The 16,873-nt window shown below is 33.4% G+C and overlaps 1 protein-coding gene and 1 long non-coding RNA gene across 12 annotated transcripts in view; one reads left to right on the forward strand and one right to left on the reverse strand.

Annotated features, from left to right (window-relative positions):
* Positions 1-1,900: 1,900 nt before the first annotated feature.
* Positions 1,901-3,665, forward strand: LOC118763994. The gene is made up of 2 exons (XR_004999769.1): positions 1,901-2,841; positions 2,873-3,665. It is a non-coding gene; the product is annotated as an uncharacterized LOC118763994 (long non-coding RNA).
* Positions 3,666-4,497: 832 nt separating this feature from the next.
* LOC115212859 (protein-L-isoaspartate(D-aspartate) O-methyltransferase) overlaps positions 4,498-16,873 on the reverse strand; it is a 58,490-nt gene continuing 46,114 nt past the window's right edge. For 6 of the 11 annotated variants that reach the window (XR_003881769.2, XR_004999762.1, XR_003881771.2 and 3 more), the window contains 2 exons: positions 13,182-13,249; positions 4,498-5,051 (listed from right to left, as the gene is read on the reverse strand). Coding sequence is in view for 2 of the 11 variants with exons in the window: in XM_029781642.2 (XP_029637502.1) it covers positions 13,192-13,249 (58 nt within the window). In the remaining 9 variants the exon portion in view is untranslated. The remainder of the gene's footprint in view (positions 5,052-13,181; positions 13,250-16,873) is intronic. The other 5 variants (XR_003881770.2, XR_004999761.1, XR_003881773.2 and 2 more) reach the window with 1 other exon arrangement.

A 16,873-nucleotide genomic window follows, 5' to 3' on the forward strand; every position in this document is an offset into this window, starting at 1 on the left:
TAGCATCCTCACTTTTGATTTTTATGCTAATAACTACTGATATTGTTAATTTTTTATAATATCCCCCATTACTTATACATGCATATATATATACACATTATATATATATATACACAGGATGCAATGAATAAACTATCGTCATTTTGTATTTTTGATTTTGTCAACTATACAGTATAGTAGGGTCAGTTGGACACCGTCTGTGAAAAAAACAGCACCATGGTGCAATTGACTCTGCCAGAAATTTGGAAACAACATGCTGTACTGCTTGGCATTCATTCTAAAAGCTCCAATACAAACAGATGGTGAACACACAGAACAACCGTTGGCTTGCAGTGTCCCCAAAACATGTAGTGAGGGTGATAAAAAATCAAACATCCAGTTAGCATCATGGTGTTTGGAGTGATCACTAGTGATGGCGCGGTTATGCCTCCATTCATCTTCCCACATGGCCTCAGACTCAACATGGAGGCCTATATCAAGTGCTTGGAGGAAGTAGTGCTGCCCTGGGCCAAGAAGGGTGGCTACTGTGAGACCTTATGACTGGCAACAGAACTCTGCACCATACCACACAAACAAGAGAACGCAGTCATGGCTGTCGGATAATTTCTGCGACTACATCACCCTAACATCTGGCCACCTAATATATATATATATATACATATATATATATGTGGAGGTGCAATGGCCCAGTGGTTAGGGCATCAGACTCGCGGTTTCGATTCCCAGACCGGGTGTTGTGAGTGTTTATTGAGCGAAAACACCTAAAGCTCCACGAGGCTCCGGCAGTGGGTGGTGGCGATCCCTGCTGTACTCTTTTGCTGCAACTTTCTCTCACTCTTTCTTCTGTTGGCCTGCTCGCTTAGCCAGCGGGGTGGCATCATTTGAAGGCTAAAACAATGCGAAGCGCATTGTGACCAGCGATGTGTAGCAACATCTGATAGCCAGGTCGGTCACGGTGATATATATATATATATATATGTGTGTGTGTGTGTTTATACATATGTATATTTGTATGTATATATATATATATATATGTTATTACATTAAGGGCTGTTACTATAAGTAAAGCCACATGCTGGAAAGGGACGTTAAAGTCAAATTACTTTATGAAATATACACATTGAAGTTAAGGAAACGAACAAAGAAAAAATTCTTTAAAAGGTTTAGTTGCATATTGAAATGATTTTATGGTCAGCGTTGTAACACGCTCTCCATTCGTCATTGCAAACATAACCAGAAATATATAAATATAAACACTTATACATATCATGTGAACACAAGATATCCACAGTTGTTCACACATATACCCATGAAAAAATTTCCATCTGAAATGAAAAAGATTGAAATTCTTTCACCGATTGAACATTTGTATACGCTCTGTGGATAGATCGTATTCGTATAGTATGTATAAGTATTTATATTTATATACTTCTAGTTATGTTTGCAATGATGAATGGAGAGCGTGTTACAATGCTGACCATAAAATCATTTCAATATGTAACTGAACCTTTTAAAGAATTTTTTTCTTTGTTCATTTCCTTAACTTCAGTGTGTGTGTATATTTGATAGTTTGACTTCAGCATCCCTTTCCAGCATGTGGCTTTACTTACAGTAACAGCCCTTAATGTAATAATGTATTTTTAAAAATTATATACTTTGTATTAATTTTTTACCTTAATTGGTTTTACATGCTGGCTACTTCATAAAATCTTATATAGATTTTATCCTTACATTTAATTGATATATATATAAATATATATACAGAAGTGGGCACCATTAATTAAAAAGTTAACCTCATTAATCATTAATCCATTAACTCTTTTAAAATGTAATAGAAGTTAACATTAATCCATTAACATTAACTTTTATTGAAAAAAGTTTAATATCCCGCCAACTCTGTTGCTTCATAACTTCCAGAAAAATAGGTACTTTTTAACACAACTTTCACCAAATAATCACTTATATCCTGTAGATTGAGTGTATGTAAAAATTTAGTGGGAAAAAATTTTCCAAGTGGTTGGCGGTAGGAGTTTCAAAAAATTCTCAGGACCCAACATTTTCCCCCTCATAACTTATGAGGTGTGTTCAAAAAGTATTCAACTTCATTTTTTTCCTTCCAAAACTAATGCCACATGGGCAAAATGATTTGGGTGGGAGATGATGCCATCCGTCTTACACATGTGTGAAAGTTTTTGCACTGGTAGGCTGCATCATTTCCCAATAGTTACATTTACAGTACAAACGTAGTGCTTGGTCACTGGATTTTCATTTTCACTAAACACATCGAGCAGAGGGAGATATTGCATCAAGTTTTGCCAAAAACTTAGTGATACTCAAGCTCAAACCATCCAGAAGATCCAGCAGGTCTTTGGTAATATTGTCATGAGTAAAACTCAAATCAAAGAGTGGTATAACCACTTCAAATATGGCTATACCTCAGTGGAGTGCAAAGCATGCTCAGGTAGGCTGTCCACAAGCCAAAACGAGGAGCCAATTGCAAAGGTTTGGTGAATAATCATGAAAGACTGTTGTGTAACCATCTAGGAAATTGCTCACAAAGTGGGAATAAGCACAGGATCAGTGCATTCCATTTTAATGGAAGATTTGTTCATGCGAAGAGTGTTGGTGAAATTCATCCAAAAGGTTTTGGTGGAGCAGCAGAAGCAATCTGCATAGAAATCACTCAAAACATGCCGGACTGTGCAAACCATGACCCAGACTTCGTGAAGACCATCATCACTGGTAATGAGATGTGGGTTTACAGTCTCTGCTCAATGTGTTCAGTTTTCTTACATGAAAACAAAAATCCTACACACTACACATCTGTACTTGGATTGTTTGGTGAACTACAGATACAACTCATTTTTACCAGCTGAGTGGACTGGAGCCATGTGAAATAAAGTGTCTTGCTCAAGGACACAATGTGACACCAGGAATCAAACTCATGACCTTATGATTCTTAGCAAAACACCTTAGCCACTAAGTCACAAACCTTAAGCGACAAGTGTGACAAAAATGTAGGTGACATTTTCAAGGCAAATATTTTCTGTATCTTCCAAATAGTGTAGATTACGAAAAAATTGCCCCCATATCAATATCTGGTTGAAAATTACTTTCAACAAAACTTTATTAGTATACAGTGAGTTTTCTGGGTATTCTAAAAATATTTAAAAACATTTTTGTGTTAACTTTCATGAGAATGACCCATTTTCAGGAAAAGCAGAGGCAAAGAGGAATCACATTTTAATCTGAAAGCTTGCAACAGAATGGTTATCCAAAATAACCTTTCCCATCAGTGACAAAATAACCTTTGCCATCAGCGACATATTACAGATTTCAGCACTCTAAACAATAAGACAATATTCCAAAATTTATAATTAAAAATAAAACTGAAACATTTCTCTTTGAAATTGTTTTGAAAATAATCTTTTATTTTTCTCCTTTTGAAGGGCTTCTTTTTTCTCTCTTCATTACAATTTTAAATTATGCATAAATTTAATACAAATTTTCTTTGACTGAAAAAGTGTGAACAGATTGTATATTTTCTGGTTAAATAATTTTCTGCAATATTTGGGGCAAAAATTACATCTTTTTTTTTATACCATCAGCTTGAAGTTGATAGTTATTTTCTTCATGAAGAACAAATTTAGAATAGAAATAACAAGGTCTACAAATAAAAATCCAGAAATTTAATTTCTATATAGGATTAGTTTTCATATCCAAAAGACATTAAAACAGCAATTTTGCAATAACACAGAAGCAAAATTCAAATGTACTTTGCCTATTTGTGTGTGTATGAGCAGTAGGATGTGTGCATGTATGTGTGAGCGTGTGTATATATATATATATATATATATATATATACATACACATATATATATGCATACACATGTACTGATGTGTGTGTGTATATATATATATATCTATCTATATACATATGTATATATATATATATGCACACATAAACACACACATATGTATCCATACACATATGTATGTATATATATATATATATATATATATGCACACACATGCATACATATACACTCTATTTTATTGACCTCAGAAGGATAAAAGCAAAAGTTTACCTTAGTAGCGTCTTAATTTAGTATATAAAGGGCCAGATCAAATACTACAAGGCATTTTGTCCAATCTTTCTAATGATTCTATCAAGCCACCACTCTTGAAATATTATAAAGTTCAGATGGGAAGGTTAAACAATAATGTATACAAAGTAAAAAAAACTTAAAGGCAGCTTCATCTAGTGGGATTTGACTACAATTAGGGATGACACAGATATCCTGCTTGCATTGCATTTAGCTTTATAACATATGTCTATAAACATATGGTATATTGGTTACAGCCGTTTCAAACTTGAAATACAACATCTTAAAAAAAAAAAGACAACAGCATAATTATTTGATTGAATTTTTATCATCTAACGACATCTTTTTACTTAATTAGTTTGTAAACATTGTAATTTTTTATATCATGAACATTTATCTAGCTGGTTATATTATGAACTGTTTAGCCTAGTTATTTTAGTTGTATTATGAACTGCTTTGGTGTAACTGGTGGACACCAATGTGTTAGTTGTATTGCGAATATCTTAGTATCTTTGTTATATAACAAACTGTTTACTGCTATCTTGATTATGTTATGAGCTGTTTGGTATAGCTCTTAAATAATTGCATCTATTCATTTAGGAATAATTTATTTAAAGAATTAGTGTTTCAGTAAAGGAGCTCAAAATATGTATGAAAATAAAAAAAATTAATCTTTTGATCTGAAGTTTCTTTTTCTTTTCTTCTGAACAAATTTTACAAAGCGATTGTTAAAAAAACAATAAATTGATTTATTGACAATATAAATAGCAGATAAAGGGAGTGGAGAGTCTCATATGTTGTCTATTATCTGAACCTCATCAATGGTGAGAAACAGGGTAAAACAGTGGAGCTGCTGTTAGTAGTTGCAGTGCAAAAGTCATTTACAAAAAAAAAAGATAGCTTCCAGAAGTACTTAGTATTTCACTTCATAATTCATCATAGGCCCTAGAAAAATATAACAAAGAAAAGTAATCAGAGATATAATTTTAAAACATTATTAAAGAAAAATTGTTTCTTTTAAAGTTATGACAACAAAAATATTTCTATTTTAAAGCAAAATGTTTCAATAGTGTTAACAGACTCCATTGGTTGTGATTTATTTTAAAATCTGGTCACTGCTCACTCCATGTCTTTTGTGTTCAAGCTTCTTGAAATCTGTGAACAGTTTCTTTACAATAAACATATTAAAATTTGCAGCAAGAAAAAAAAACATTACATTTATTTATTTATTTTTCTTGAATGGTCATTAGCTGCCAGCTGAATCTTTAATAATATTGCAACTTTTAAAAATTGTATGAAATATAATACATCTGTCTTGATCTTTGATTACACAACGTAACAATTTAAAAAAAAAAATTTGTTTACTGTATTTTTTTTTGTTTGTTTATCAATCCATTTTTTCTGCTGATTCCAAAAATAAAATTATTTTTTGTGTATCATCAACAGTTAAGAAAATATGTTGACTTTCAATATTATTAAGTATTCGGTATTGTTATAATGTTCGGCTACTAAATGTATGTCTAATTTTCTCTTTCAGACCAATAACTAAGTTCTGCTACTTTCAGGATGGCATACTAGAGTATGTAAAAATTCTCCAGATACATTTTGTTATGTGTGTGGTTATTATATTGGAAAAAAGCAGGTATTACATAAGATAGAGAAAGGTGCCAAATTGTGGATAGAATACAGACTATTTCAGAATGCTCGTGGGTGACTAGGATAAACCATGGGCCCCACATGTGATATGTGGAAACTGTTGATCTACTCTAGAAGCATGGTTAAGAGGTACAGGAAGGTCAATGCCTTTTGCCATTCCAAGGGTATGGAGAGAGCCAAAGAACCATCATGATGACTGTTACTTTTGTATGATCAATGTGACAAAGTACAGAAAAGTGAAAGGAAGACAAGCTCTTCAGTATCCAGACATACCATCATCTAGAGTACCTGTCCCACATGATGACAGTTTATGAGTATCACTACCACCAGAAAATATTTCATCTGAAGAGTCAACAAATAGCAGCAGCCAAGAAATGGAGAAAGCTTTCATACCAAGAACGACTTCGGAGTCTCACTTTCCAAATCAGAGTGAACTGGATGATTTAATCAGGGATCTGGGTTTTACTAAAGTCAGGAGCTGAACTTCTTTCATCAAGGTTGAAAGAATGGAATCTACTGGAGGAAGACTAAAAGTCTCTGTACTGGAAACGCCATGAAGAATTTGAAATTTACTATGAAAATATTAACGATCTGTGTTATCATGAAGATGTGATTTGTTTGTTTACTGCTATTGGACTCAAGCATGATTCTGCAGAATGGCAACTCTTCATAGATAGCTCAACACAAAGTCTCAAAGCAGTGTGGCTCCACAATGGAAATAAATATCCTTCTTTGCCTCATACACACTCCATACAGAAGAAAGAAAATTACGATAATGTCAAAGAACTTCTCGACAAAATAAATTACGCTGAGTTCAAGTGAGATGTTTGTGGTGATTTCAAGATGCTTGCCTTCTTGCTTGGCTTGCAAGGGGGATACACAAAGTATTCATGTTTCCTTTGCTTATGGGACAACAGAGCTGATGATGATCATTACAAGAGAGTACATTGGCCCCCACGAGTGGAACTGCAGCTGGGAATGTTAAATGTTCTCAAACAGCCACTAGTAGATTCCAACAAAATCTTATTACCCCCACTTCATATCAAACTTGGATTAGTAAAACAGTTTGTGAAGGCTTTAGATTTTAGAGGAGAAGCTTTTCAAGAAATTTGTCTTATGTTTCCAAAGCTATCTGAGGCTAAGATCAAGGGTGGCATATTTGGTTGGGCCCCAAGTAAATGCAATGTTAAAGTCAAAGAAACTGGAAAGAGCAATGACAAAAGTTGAAAAAGAAGCTTGGTGTGCATTTCGTGATGTAGTTCATGGATTTCTAGGAAATCGCAAGGATCCTAATTACAAACAGCTGGTAGCAAAGCTTATTAAAAACTTCAAGAAAATGGGTTGTCGTATGTCCTTATAGGTTCATTTTTTTGCACTCTCACCTAGATTTTCCCCCGAAAACTTGGGTGATGTCAGTGAGGAGCATGGTGAAAGATTTCATCAGGACATTGCAACTATGGAAAGAAGACACCAATGACGATGGGATACTGCTTTGATGGGAGATTATATATAGTCTCTAGTCAGAAGAGATGAAGGTATACACTCCAGAAAATCTAGATCGTCAAAGCACTTCTCATCTTAAGAAAAGAGTTATCAAGGCATTTACAATGCAGAGTTTTATTGTTTCTTTTTGTTCTAACTAATATTATACTTCCCACATACCTTTCAATATATGAAAAAGTACAAAATGTTGTGTAATTATCCTTACAATACTAGAACAGATTGAACCAATGAAGTGCTGTACAGAAAAGTTACAAATATAACGAGCAAATATGAAATTAGGAATAAATAAATAACTATCAATGTTATATCAAAATGAATGTGATTTTTTAATTTAGTGGCAAAAAATGCATATATGAACATTAAAAAATACAAATAAACAAAACATGTGTTATTTGAATTTATATGACAACTCCAAAATGGTACATTTAAGGCATCTCATAAGTAGACAGAATTCATCCCTCAATCGATCAAATTTCCTTCCACAAAATTTCATGTTAGAATTGTGAAGTCACCTATCTGCTAATTTAGTACCCCATTGCAGTGTGCTCTCCTCAAATGCTTAATACGCCAGATACAAAACCACTAACCAAAAGTACTCTTGCGATTCTTCCAAAATACATACAAGAGAAATTATAAAGACTATTACTGCTAGTTTTTTAGGGTTTTCTCTTTTTACATTTATGAAGGGATAAATCTATCCCCTCCTCACCGTGGTGGGGACGCTGGTCTGACACCGAGTGGTATTAGAGCCACAACCCAGCAGACGGGGATCAGGTGAAAATCCTCAGAGTGTCTGTTTTGGCAACTGGCGGCTCCTCAGTCATTCTGTCCCTGCGTCTGCGAACAATCTGTGAAATCCACATATTCCCACGAAACTTCTTCCAAGGAAGAAGCCGACTCAACCCGCCCAGGGTGAATGTCGCCGTAAGTACAAGTAAATGGCATAGCTGAACAAAACTAAATATATCAAAAATCGTTCAGCTCTAACATTTCTGCATTAAATCTATCATATTAAATATATGGCCAATTAGCTTTCCTTCACAGATCTAGAGGAACAGTTTTACTAATGATAGAATATATGTCATTGAAAAATTATATTGATAAGATGGATGGGAGAAAAATAAGAATTGAAAAGGATTATTCAATTCATTAAAACAAAATACTGAGTGCATTAAGAAAATATAAACACTAACACCTCATTAAGACTAGGTTTTTAAATTTGTTTGTGCCACCTTCACTGAATAATGTGTGCAATCTGTATCCTTCACCATCACCCACTAGGCTTTCCTTACCTGCAGAATACTTTCCTACCAAACTAAAAAGAAAATATAATAAATTATGATAATTTTGAGAAAAAGAAGAGCAACAATAACTTAGTAGCAGAATCTTTTCCTTTTATTTAAACACAGATATTTCATCCAATTATAAGAGCAAATAAGATTATTTTATTCATTTATAAAACTGAAATAAAGAATTTAGTAGTATTTGCATTTTATGAGTTGGATTAAACTTCATGATTAGAATAAATCTTTGAAAGCAAAATCTCATTTTCCTAACACTATTACTGTGGAAATCATATATTGCCACTCAAAATTTCCTTATGCTTAACTGAGGAAAGTTTTATATACCAATTTATCTTTTGTTGAGGAAAGTCATGTCTGAAACTACTTTTTGCCAAGATATATCTTTGTTGAGGCAATGTCACTTGCTATAAATAGCTATTTGGCAGATATCTAACATCATTATTAGAATAACCATGAAATTTAATTTCACAGTGAAAGGGTTGATAGCAGCTTTTTTTCAAAAACACATAGAAAAAGCTAAACAAAACAGAAGCTTCAGGAAATTAATTAACTGCATTAGAGAAATAAGTGAGATGCTGGTGAATTAAAATAAATGAATGATGAAAATTTGGTGAGTGATATTAAATCCTGTGTGATGATATTTTTAATAAAATATATAGCCTATGCATTTAAATTGAAGGCACGTGTCCTTACGGCTACACTGTTGGGTTCATGGCTATGGGTTCAATTCCTGGACTGGATGGTAATTGAGCAAGACACTTTATTTTCACACTGCTCCAGTCTACTCAGCTAAAAATGAGTATCAGCCCAGTACTCATGCTACTGTCTCTCCCTCCATCTGGCACATCCTGAATGTTCCCCCGAGTCATGAGTGGAAGGGCTGAGAGCTGACTACATCATCATCATGTTAGCATCCATTTTTCTGTGTGTGCATGGGTCATGTAAACTTTGTAGAGACAGATTTTCTTTCGCCAGATGCCTTGCCTGTCACCAACACTCACCTTTTTCCAGGCAAAGTAATATTTCCCCATAGACATATTTTTCATGGCAGACTGGAAACAAACAAGACCGCTTGTATGACGATGATGCTCATTTACAACCATCATATGACATTGAGTCAAGGGCATACACACACACACACATATATACATACATAGGCACCTAAAACAACTGGCACAAATATGGTACATATTTCCAAGTCAAACTCACCTGTGAGTTACAGTGATGCTTTGTTTTCATGTGTTTCAATTAATATTGAAAATAATAACGAATGTGGAGGTGATTTAGTAAAATAACTCACTTTTAATTATGAATTTTGTGATCAAAACATAACAAAATCTTCTTACATAGAATTATGACGAAAGATTTTAATATATGAATATGAACATTTTCAAACAGGCAGATTTGTATCATAGAACCAGTGATGATTTCACTCAGATTGGTATCAAACCGATTAAAACAAATTAAGACAGAAAGTAATCCCAGAATTGAAGTAAAGATTTACCATTTGGGGAGTATTTAATTCAATGTAGGAAGTAACTTGAAGAGAAGTTAAGCATTTGTGCATTATAAAATGCATATGTGATGATAATGATGATGATGGCAACAATAGTGATGGTGGTGGTAAAAATAGCAATGACGCTAGCAATACTAGTGATGATAGAGGTGTGAGTAATTATGATGATAAAGTACATAATTCTAAACTGATGCATGAAATGACATGAATAATTCCAATAGACCAATGACGATGATTTATCAGGTGTGTGTATGTATATATATATATATATATATATATATATATATATATATTAGAAACAGAGAACAGATAAGCAAAACGTGGTATCACTTTAGAGGTAGTAATTTATAATTTAAACATAGTGTGGAGTAGTTATAGTAAACTGGTAAAGTTTCTTACAGCTGTTTCTAGAATAGCTAAGCATGTGGAACATGCATTGTTGAACAAGGATTTCCAAGTTTGTGCCAAAACTGATTTCAGCTGACTAAAAAGACACTCAGGTTTCAGTTGCACAAGATGTTGACTGTATCAAGAACAATGAAAACTTTCTGAAAACTTTGTGTATGTCTTTGAGCAGGTATCACCAAGCTTTTGGCAAAACCTGATGCAGACTCTCTGCTCAACTTTATCTGTCAATGTCAATGTGATGATCACATGCTACACACCTTCCTTCCAAGCACTGCTGTAAACAGTGGAAGTGAGCTAGAACATTAAAACATTGCATATGCACAGCAAAGTTCATGGTCAATTTGCTCCAAGTGGTTTCACTCTGCATGCTTTAGCTTCATTACTATAGCAACAGCCCAGATACTTATTGATCAGACCATGTATGTTCAGAAATGCGATCATCATCATCATCATTACGTAACATTCCTTTTCCATGCTGGCATAGATTGGTTTGGCAGGAGCTGGCAATTCAGAGAACAATACTAAGCTCAACTGTCTGTTTTGGCATGCTTTCTATAACTGGGTGCCCTTCCTGACACCAACCATTTCACAGAGGGTATTGGCTGCTTTTTACATGACACTAGCAGTAGTGAGATTACCAAGTAACTTGAGGAGATGAAAAGATAAAGGATAGATTACCAGCATTACATAAGTAATATTAGGAATGGCTCAGGGGGTACTATGATCTGTCAAAGAGTGAAATTTAAGAATCATTTTCCAATTATTAACAAAGAAACCAACTGTCAACACATGTACAAATTCTTCCTCCTGAACTTTTAAAAAGATTATCCAGAGGCATGACCAATAGCAATAAACATCAGAGACCATAAAGTGGAGGATTAGCAGAATTGTTACAGTGTAACAGGAGAAGCCTAGTGGTATTTGTTCCAGCTGTTTGCATTCCTATTTCACATTCTACCTAGGTACCAATGATCAAGCTAATCACCAACCATGGGAAAATTCCATGCAACTTGCAATGGGCCAGTATGGACAAATAGACCTAGAAACTGTAGAGATAACTTGGTAATGATATATGATGAAGCTTTTGATCCATAGTAGATCATTAATGGGCAAATTAAAAAATTACTATTGCACTTGAATATGTTCAGAAACCATTCACATTTGTTCAAATTGTAATAGCACCCACTTGATGTCTCATCCCCCTTCCACAGCACAGGTCCTCCTACTAATCTGAATATATATTGGTTGGCAGAATTCTGCTTCAAACATACCATATAACCCCTCATAACTTTTTTATTTCTTTGCAATTTTCAGAAAACTTTTGCGAATTTGTATTCTACACATGGGAATTTCTACAATTATGCAAAAAGAAAACAAAAATTTTGGTGTACAATTTAAGGGCTGTTATTTTTAGCACAACCACCTCATACCCTCCCCATTTGTTTGTCATTGATGATTTTCACTATCTTTTCTTTCCAAAAACACATTTAATGGTTTATTGCTGGGATTTAAGCCCAAAATCATGACTGTCTGTATCTTAAACTGATTTTTTTTTAAATGAAAAAAAATTTTTTTAACTGTTTTAAATTTCAAAAAATTTTTTAAAAACTGTTTTAAATTTCAAAAAATTAAAAACAATTTTTTTTCCATAGTTGTGTGAATTCCTATGTGTAGAATGCACTCAGAAAAAAATTTGTGAAAATTCAAAGAAATAAAAAAAGTTGTGAGGGATTACATGACATGCTTAAAACAGAATTCTGCCTATTGGACATATACAACAACCCCAAGGAAGTAGTAAAATGGCTCAGACCCAAATTGCAACATTGAAACAATATAGTTATATAAAATGGAATGAAATAGACATGATATCCTTATAAATACATATTGAAATTCTGACAAGCAGATGGTTTTGAAAACAGCTGAATTTTTTTTCTCTATGGTTGTAGTTGTTAGATATGTTGTAGAAAAAAAGTTAATACAGAAAAGAGGATGTAACTATAATTAGCAGATTTAAATATATTTCTGTTGGCATGGAAAGCAAGAACATATAAAAAGCTTAATTGCGATGTCTGGTGTACTATATTATTTGTATGTCTATTGTGTAACTTATGTAATGAACATCTTTACAATCATAAAATATAGGCACAGGCATAGTTGAGTGGATAAGAAGTTTGCTTCAAAACTAAGCAATTTCTGGTTTTCAAGTTCGATTCCACTGCACTGCACCTTGGGTAATTTTTTAAATTTTTATTAAAGCTTCAATTTCACAAAAGCCTTATGAATTTGTAAGACAAAATCTATGTGGAAGTCTGTCAGAGGAACTACTCCTATTCTTAAGTGGTAGGCTTAATCTGTCATCTGGGTTAATACCACTGCCTAGGACCCTTGGGTGGTTTTAGCAGCCAGGGTTCCAGTCTAAGAGCAACTTCCGCTATTTCTCCAATTATAATCTCAGAGGCCTTCATAATGGTTGTAGGTGCTACACTTCCTCTTCTAACTGCTATAAAAAAAAGTATGATTCTTTTATTTCCACAAAATATGTGAAACATTCTTAAATTGGGCATCATATTCAGATTCTGGAATATTCATTTTTACCACTGCAGTGCAACATCCAGACAGTGACTACTTTTAAGAGCTACAATTATCACAATATATAAAACAAATGAGGCAACAACTAAACCAACTTACCAAATAATGTTTACGTTTCATTATTCTTGTTTTTCATTGCTAAAGCTCTTCTTGCAAAATATCGCCAACTGATTTAGACAGAGTGAGATTATTTGTTAGTATAAATATTATTTCTAAAATTAAATTGTAGCTGAGCATGACTAGAAAATGAACTAGAGAATAATATATTTTGTTTGAACTCCATCTACATACAGAAAAGGAAAGAGATGGAAAGAAAAAAATATTTTAAGGACTAAGAAACTATAACTTCACAAATGTTGCATGCAATATGAAAAATAAAAGTGTAAATGTTGAAAATATAATCAACATAGAAGAATAAAATCAAATGGTCCTGTTCTGTAACTGGCTTGAGGTTCAAATTGTCATACTTAGTCTTACTTAGGCATAATAAAACAGATGTTAAATTACTAATTACAGTAATTAATCCTTCACAGTTTATAGATTTCTGGGTCATAAGAATAAATAACAAATTTGTAATCAGTACCACAACTAGACATATTGTAGTACTGGATATTCTATAATTATCTCATATTGTTATGTTAATTACTAACAGTAAAGTTCAGTATATTAAAACAAGGCATTACAGCAGCTGGTTATTATTCAGAGTCGTCTAAAATTATAAATGTAGAGGCTGAAATGGCACTACATATTACTCAAGAACAAATAATTTCATAGCATCATTTACTAGCAGCAAAAACATAGACAGTGAATGAATAAAAGTATATTCCTTGAAACGACAGCTTGGATAAACATATTATTGACATTATCATTTTCCTTGTAAGTTTCCTACACCATTGGCACAAGTGGCTTTTCAAGTTTTTTAGTTTTATTTTATTTCATTTTATTTTTGCAAAGGACAAAACAAGGAAGCCATTTAAAACCAGTTTACCATACCTTTGTTGTGTCATATAAAGAAAGGAAAGCCTACAAGTTGCAGAATGCCATTTCTACCATATAGCAGGAAAAATCTACTACTAGTGCTATGGATGACCATAATGCTATTGCTGCTGCTGCTGCTGGGAAATCAGCTTAAATTTAGGTTAAAATTTGTTTTGAATGTGAATCAAGAATCTTTCATGATCTTAGAGAATATCATGTTGTTGATTAATACTGAGATGAGAGGATATTTTGCTAAGTTATATTGAAAAGCTTTTTCAAAAGTGTGTAAAGAAAAAAAGAAACCCTCAATAACATCAGTGTCATTCTGTCAAACACCTCAACAGAAATTTCTTTTAATATTATGAATATGAACACAACCAATAGTGGCTTATTGAAGGTGGTAGTAAATTGTCTCTGATTAATGAAGAGTGAAAAAGCTTGATATTAAATTATATTCCAAACTATATCAAATGATATAGAGTTTAAGATTTTGGAGAAAAATAGGAAGAAAAGTAAAAACAACTGTAAACATTTAAGTAAACAATTACCACCTAATAATTTTGGTTGTTTATAGAATAAATTACTCTGCTATATTGAGAATTTCTGTAATAACACAGTTTTAGCGAATTTAAGCCTCCATATTTGACTGTTCCTGCTACCTGAGTTTTGTTTTTTTTTAATACAAAATTTAATAACATAATTTACAAACATTCAAAACAGCAGACAGTCATCACCTTTAGGTTAATCAAAATTACAAAAGGCCGTCCTTCTACAATCAACAAAATCTTAACAATGACTGTCAGCTGATATTGAGAGACCAAAACCAATTATTAAAAACTAGCTGACCCTATGCCGTCAAAAATGATGGCTAATTGTAGTATTTTATATATAAATAAGGTATACAATAAGGTACATAATAATCACAGATACAAACATTCACATACCTCTCTTGTACATGCACACACATATACACATATACTTAGAGTTGAAATGCTGTTTGATTTTTCTTTTCAGCATTGAACGCTCACCATCCCATTTCCTTGCACACACACCTCCCTTTTACATGCACACACATATACTCACACAGTTGACACACTGATTTTTTTTCACCCCTTCCTTCCTTATTTATCTATCACCCCTTCCTTTCTCCATTGCTATTACTTTCTTTCACTCTCTCTCGGTCAGGGCTATTACTCTCACTACTTCTCCTTCACTGAATTACTATTTTCTCTCCTCTCTCTTTACTTATACTACTCTTTCTCCTACTCCATGATTTTGGACATATATATAATTATATATACACACACACACACACACAAATATATAAAAACACTATGCCCATTATTATATTAGGAGATGAGTAACTCTTACATTTTGACAGTACTCAGTGAGTTAACAGATAACCCTTTTACATTTGCATTAAGAAAAGTAACTACTGAAGCTTTCATTTAATTCTGTTCCTTATTATTTATCTAATGTAGTGTTCCAATCCCTTTTGAGTTATTTTCTTTGACTCATTTTTCAATAATGTAAATTACACTGGCTTAAAATTACTTGCAATCTTTTTGCAAGACCTCAGCAAACTATGCTGTGTTGAATGCAATAGGTTAAAATATGACCAAAATTGTCCTTTGCTTGCAAACAAGTTCAAACTTTCATTCTCCTAAACATGCAAATTAACTTTGCAAGATCAATTCATAGTTTCTTGAAATTATCTCCCTTTTTCTTCAGGCACTACTGTTTTTTTTTTTCTTTCTGTAATTAAGAGGGAACTTTCAATTAATTAATAATTTTTTTTCATCAACATCATTTTAATATCTGTTTCTTTATTACCCACAAGGGGCTAAACACAGAGAGGACAAACAAGGACAGACAAACGGATTAAGTCGATTACATCGACCCCAATGCATAACTGGTACTTAATTTACCGAAATACGGCTACACATTTCTCCCGGCGTGCTAACGGTTTTGCCAGCTCGCCGCCCATCATTTTAATATCCTCTTTACCTTGCTTGCATGGGTTGGAAAGAATTTGTCGAGATGGATTTTTTTCTACAGCTGGGTGCCTTTCCTGTCACCAGCCTGTTTCTAAATAAGGTAATATCTGCCCATGACCAGACATGTTTTCATGGAAGACTGGAAACAAACAACACTGCTTGCATGATGATGACACTCATTTATAGCTATCACATAAAGTCAAAGCAAGAAGACAGCAACACACATATACAAACACAAACATTTATAAAAAAAGGCTTCTTTCAGTTTCTATCTACCAAATCCATTCACAAGACTTTGGTTGATCCAGAATATAGTTGAAGTCACTTGCTCAAGATGTCAATCTTGGGACTGAACCCAAAAACCATGTGGTAGGGGAGCAAAATGCTTACCACATAGCCTAGTACATCACATCTTAATTTATCTATTCACAAAAATCATGGTACTCTATTTGAAATTTCTGAATTTGGGAAATTTTTATGTAGATGGAATATTCATACAACTAGAATGACTCCTTACTGTCTATCATCAAATGGACAAAATGAATGTTACAATGGAATGATAAGGAATACTATCAAGTTACATCATCATCATCATCGTTTAGCGTCTGCTTTCCATGCTAGCATGGGTTGGACGGTTCAACTGGGGTCTGGGAAGCCAGAAGGCTGCACCAGGCCCAGTCTGATCTGGCAATGTTTCTACAGCTGGATGCCCTTCCTAATGCCAACCACTCCATGAGTGTAGTGGGTGCTTTTTCTAATTCAAACAGACAACAAAACAATGGAACAAAAAACACTCACATAAATATTAGGTCTACT

The sequence above is a fragment of the Octopus sinensis genome, linkage group LG6, assembly GCF_006345805.1.
Source record: "Octopus sinensis linkage group LG6, ASM634580v1, whole genome shotgun sequence".
NCBI classification, from domain to species: domain Eukaryota; kingdom Metazoa; phylum Mollusca; class Cephalopoda; order Octopoda; family Octopodidae; genus Octopus; species Octopus sinensis.